This window comes from Cyclopterus lumpus, chromosome 10 (genome assembly GCF_009769545.1).
Source record: "Cyclopterus lumpus isolate fCycLum1 chromosome 10, fCycLum1.pri, whole genome shotgun sequence".
NCBI lineage: Eukaryota > Metazoa > Chordata > Actinopteri > Perciformes > Cyclopteridae > Cyclopterus > Cyclopterus lumpus.
Window position 1 is genome coordinate 22,141,207 of NC_046975.1, and position 5,909 is coordinate 22,147,115.

Below are 5,909 nucleotides of genomic sequence, written 5' to 3' on the forward strand. Positions count from 1 at the left end.
AATTAAGAAAAATGCACAAATATATATATATACTCTTCGAGGATCACAATACGTGCAGACAGGTTTACAAAAGTAGCCGACATCAAAGGTCACTTGAGGTCATTTTATGAAAAATGTCCAGTTTATGCATGCTGGTTGGTTATTGTTCTAAACTGATGAGTAATTTATGATCTTCCTGGGTTTTTCCTAGTAAAGTTTTGAAAAATGTTATGTTATATTATGTTATAGATTATATATATAATCATTCAATGTGTAATATATATAAATATGTATATATATATAAATGTTTTTCAGTGTGCCCATACTTGCCCCACACCAATAAGAGGTTAATGTGAAACATGGTCGTCTTTGTTTATGTATTGTACACCATAGTAGTTAGATATTGTTGTGAGTTTGGGGTGAATGGAATTTTCTATTTTACATGTGGATATCAATTTTAAAATACATTGGGTTTATTAATAACATGTATATACTGTACATGTCATGCATTTTGAGTATATTCACTCACAATTAAAGATCTTTGCAGTCAATATTATTTATTTGTATACCGCGCGCCTTTCACTATAATGGAGTAAAAAAAAGCTTGAAAGGGAAAGTGTATTTATTTATTTATTTATTATTTAACATCACAATAAATACTGGAGGTCCAGCCCACGGCTCTCTACGAAGACTTGATTTTGTAAAACTGTGGAAACATGACCTTACAAACTGTCCACATACACATACATGAATATAAAACTATGATTTAGCATGAAGCCATCATGCCATAAATTACTAGTATCCATTAACATGACTATCCTGGCTAGTTAGAGTCTAATTTTAACATGGATGTTAATGATGAAATGCTAATCGCGATTAGCGTCTATTGCTACAACACAAAGGTTATACTAAAACAGTAAATACACAGATAATATATCGTAGTAGATATTTAAACATGCTACATACATAAATACTTACAGTAGAATCAGAAACAAAAGGAACTACGGTAAGAGAGGAGGGATAAATTCAAGAACAAATATGCAAATGCCTTCTACGCCACTTGGCAGAACAATAATAATAACTCCAATTACTCACAGGATGCGCTGGTGTAGCATAGCCATATGCTGCAGAATGGCTTTGCATGATGGTGGCGTCCATGAAGATGTCAACCGGGAGTTCTCCTTCCTGGTTGAGACCTTGAAGACAATTCTCCTGTAAGTCAAGTCAAAGAGGGAGCGTCTTTAATAACATCTTTAATAATTGGATGGATTGGTAGATTGTAAGTGTGTGTGTGTGTGGTTATTTTAGATGTTTATATACATGTATATTATATATATATATATATATATATATATATATATATATATATATATATATATATATATATATATATATATATATATATTACATTACATTACCGGGAGTGAGATGTGTTAATGAGGTCAGTTTGCTCCTGCCAGGGGGGTTGGAGACACTCAGAGAGAGCACAGGATGGGGGAGGGGGAGGGGGGCTTCCTTCCTTGCTATCCTTTCTTACTTCATTGCCTTCTTTCCTGGGTTCCTTCCTTCCTTTCCCTTCTTCCTTGCTTCATTGCCTTCTTTCCTGGGTTCCTTCCTTGTTTCCTTTCCTTCCTTCCCTCCTTTCTTCCTTCCTTCCTTCATTGCCTCCTTTGCTTGTTTCCCTCCTTCCTTTCCTTCCTTTTTTCCTTCTTTCCTTCATTGCCTCCTTTGCTTGCTTCCCTCCTTCCTTTCCTTGTTTCCTTTCCTTCCTTCCTTCCCTCCTTTCTTCCTTCCTTCCTTCATTGCCTCCTTTGCTTGTTTCCCTCCTTCCTTTCCTTCCTTGCCTCCTTTTTCCCTTCTTTCCTGCATTGCCTCCTTTGCTTTCTTCCCTCCTTCCTTTCCTTGTTTCCTTTCCTTCCCTCCTTCGTTCAGTTTGCTCCTGCCTGCCTGTGTGTGTGTGTGTGTGTGACACACAAAGTGCAGGAGGGGGGGGGGCACACACTGCCTCTATGTGTATCACTGGTTGCCATGGTGAGAGGGCATGTGTTGGTTAAGCTGCCCTGATTAGCTCATTTGAAGCAGCTGTGTGTCTGACGAGGCTGGTACTTCATGAAAAAGAACCTGTCAAAATGTGGAATTTCACAGAAAACCATAACTCTGATCTCAAAAGTGTCCTTCCTTCCCTCCCTTCCCTTTCCTTCCTTCCTTCCTTCCTTCCTTGCCTCCTTGACTGGCTTCCTTCCTGTGTGTGTGTATTAGTGGTCACACACCCACATTTCCATATCTCTCCTCCGCAGCGATGACCCCACTACGTATTATAAATGAGAATCTGTGTGTGTGTCTGTCAAACTGCACTAATTAGAACACCTGTTTGCTGCCAACATCAAAGGTTGCCATAGTGATAACTTCAAAGGGACGACAGCTGTCAGGCTTAACATGGAGGGATCACCTATCAAACTATCTCAAAAAGTCAGTTAACCGTAGCTCTATGTTCTTCGCCAATATTTCAGATACTGTGACCGGTGGGACTGTCGTGTATGAAATGTGTTTCTAGTGTCGATTTATAAATAAGCTCCATCCTTATGTTAACGTTTTAAACTTTAAATTATTTCTCTAATTTAATGTATGGAGACACAGTGTGGGCACAAAGATTAGCGTTGATTAGCGTTTTCTTTTCGCCCTTTTTTTGGTGTTTTGGAGGCTAAGCGCCGGTCCGATCTCTTAGAAAAGTCACAGCACACGATTCCCGATCAGGCCGCACGTTTTAATTTATTTTTTACGCATATGCGAGCAACGCTGCTGCTTGTACGCTCGACCAAAGTTCTGCCGATTTAATAATAATAATAAAAAAGAAGCCCGCAGGAGTACATGCAGTGTGGCTTGCTGCGGCAAGGCTCTATGAGCCTGCTGCTTCGCAAAGCCACATCTTTAATAATTGGATGGATTGGTAGATTGTAAGAGTGTGTGTGTGTGTGTGTGGTTATTTTAGCCATCGATGACGTCTGAGCATCTTCAGGGTCGGTCGTTGTTTGGGGTCTTCCATCAAACACACTCGTAAGAAGTCCTGGCAATCTGGAGAGAGCGCAGGAGGAGAAAGGTGAGGGTGAAAAATAAAATGAACAGATTTGTGTCCGCTGACGTGTTTGCGACGTATGTTTTTTTCTTACTTTCGGACAGCGTCTCGCTGATTGTCAGCGACTTATTCAAGAAGCTGGGGGTCCTAAACTTTTCACCGGCGTGGAGCGTTTCGAACAGGACCACTCCCACCTGCCACACCGTGGCGGGTCCGGCCCGGTACCTGTGACAGCTGTACCACTCTGGAGGAACGTGGAGAAAGGTACCTAGAATATACAGACATGATAACAAGACGGTGAGGAGCTTTGTTTCAAGGTGAAAGTCTCAGGTGGGTGAAGAGCCGGAGTAAAGGTAGACGTCTTACCGTGGAATTGGCGGTACGAGGCCCCTTTCTTCACGAAGCGGCTCAGTCCAAAATCAATAAGACGAACGCGCGGGACGTCCCAGCCGGTCTCGATCAATATGTTTGCCACCTTAATGTCCTGGTGGAAAATTTGTTTCTCCTGGAGGTCGACTGCTGCATCCACCAGCTGTTTAAGTATGACCTGACAACAAGAGAGAGATGAGTGGGGTTGACATGCCTCTGACTCTCAGCTGACTACAACTGTTTCTATCATCAGCATCAATAGAAACAATGAATAGAAACTATAAAACTCAATTGCTAAATAAATCCCTTAGGTAGCCTCTAACTTCCTGTAACACACAAGGACCCTCCAGCTGTTACCTTGGCCTCCTCCTCTGGTAAGGAGCCTCCTTTGCCTTCGATGTGGTGAAGGAGGTCTCTGCAAGGGACCGGCCTCTCGTGCACCAGGATCAGCTCCTGGCCCAGATCGTACCAGTCCAGTAGGGCTACCGGTGCCGACGCCCCTACCGGTCTGCTTGTCTCCTCCTGCAGTCTCAGCATGACGGCCACCTCGATGGAGAGCTCCCTCCCGGTATCGTCCTGAAACATCACAAACGCAGTTAGAGGATGAGAGATGAACCGCGATGCACCCGTAGAACATTCAGGAAGAGAGAGCAGCGCTCTCACAATGAAGCAGATTGTAACACTCACCACGTGTTTGCAGAAGACGTGGTCTTCTGGGATGTGTTTGATGGCGACCTACGAGACACAAACAAGACCAGTGTTAGCCCTCCCTCACCATATCAGGTGTGTGTGTGTTTGATTTAATGTGTGTGTGTGTGTGTGTGTGTGTGCGTATTTGATTTAATGTGTGTGTGTGTGTGTGTGTGTGTGTGTGTAACACTTACAGGCACACGATCTTCTCTGCAATAGCCAGCAAACACAGATCCACACCCTCCTGCCCCCAGCTGCTGATGCAGCTGCTGGTATTTAGCCTCAAATTCAGCTGAACAGAGAAACACGTATTTTCTTTTCATACCGTTGTGATTGACACCAATTGAAAGCTAAACGCACTAATATAAATCTCTTAAATCTATGTTATACTTAATATACATCCTAATGTTGCACTTGCATGAGGTCAAACCCTACATGCATCATGTCTACTGACCTCTAGGGGTCTTCTGTGTGGTGTCCTTCAGGCCCAGCCTCCTCATCTTGTCTCTCTTTGGTCCTTCAACATCGGCGACATCCGGTGCTTCCTCTCCTTCTGGGGCTTTCCTCTCCCCTCTTCCTCTCAGGTTGAAGACCTTTTCTCCTTCTGGGGCTTTCCTCTCCCCTCTTCCTCTCAGGTTGAAGACCTTTTCTCCTTCTGGGGCTTTCCTCTCCCCTCTTCCTCTCAGGTTGAAGACCTTTTCTCCTTCAGGGAGCTTTGTCCTCGTGATGAGGGCCATACTGTGAAGAAGGGCCTTCCTGCCCCGGGTCATGACGCCCTCTCTAGCCACTGACCTCTGGTGCTCTACAAGTTAGAAAAACAAGTCAAATATCAACTAGTGGTTCACTATATTGATGCTTGTGTATAATCCAGCAGTCCTAACTGTGGGCTTCCTACTCACCTCTGCTGAGGGCTGGAGGACCTCCAGTCTTTGTGTGCTTTGCAGAGTCTTGGTCCATTTCTAAAGTTGTGTTCCTCACACGATGACGTCGGTCCAAGGCTTCAATCACATGAGGGGCTTTGGCCCTGTGTGTGTTCTTCAGCTGAGGGGAACGGAACGTGGAACCCGGGACACGTTCTCTCTCGGGTTCTTGTCTGCATGTTCCGGAACACTTCACTGATGTCTCAAAACCGGTGTGGCGTCACATTTTGTACATATGGAGGTTAACCACTGAATTATTCAAAATGCTTTAAACACAATGATTCATAATGTATTAAACATAATAATTCATAATGCATTAAACACTATCATTCATAATGCTTTAAACATAATAATTAATAATGCATTAAACACAATAATTCATAATGCTTTAAACACTATAATTCATAATGCTTTAAACACTATAATTCATAATGCTTTAAACACAATGATTCATAATGCATCAAACATAATAATTCATAATGCATTAAACACAATAATTCATAATGCTTTAAACACTATCATTCATAATGCATTAAACACACTGCGTAGCAGCATAGAGGGTATTATTATTATTATTATTATTATATGTGTACACATTGTAAAACCCTTTGATACAAATGTATAATTTGTGTGTCAATGTGGTACATTTTGGGCGACACAAAATAAATCAAATGTTTGTGGTTCACCACTTTGGTCATGGTAACCCATCAACAGCTGTTGATGGGTTACCATGACAACGGGTTCAAACAGTTTTTTCTTTTTTGTTGTTCTTTTATTCCTCCTTTTGAAAACTATATAGGCTACATTACTCACCATAAAATTAACATATTATTTATTTATTAAAATGTTCTTTTATTATTTCGATCTAGGGATATTTT

The 5,909-nt window shown here is 41.9% G+C and overlaps 1 protein-coding gene across 1 annotated transcript; it reads right to left on the minus strand.

Moving 5' to 3' along the window:
• Positions 1–2,959: 2,959 nt before the first annotated feature.
• LOC117737796 (serine/threonine-protein kinase pim-2-like) lies at positions 2,960–4,695 on the minus strand. Its single transcript, XM_034543982.1, has 7 exons — positions 4,566–4,695; positions 4,306–4,403; positions 4,109–4,156; positions 3,779–3,997; positions 3,419–3,599; positions 3,147–3,320; positions 2,960–3,051 (listed from the first exon to the last, which is right to left on the minus strand). The coding sequence occupies exons 1-7, from the start codon at positions 4,609–4,611 to the stop codon at positions 2,960–2,962; spliced, it is 858 nt and encodes a 285-aa protein (XP_034399873.1). The 5' UTR covers positions 4,612–4,695.
• Positions 4,696–5,909: the final 1,214 nt, after the last annotated feature.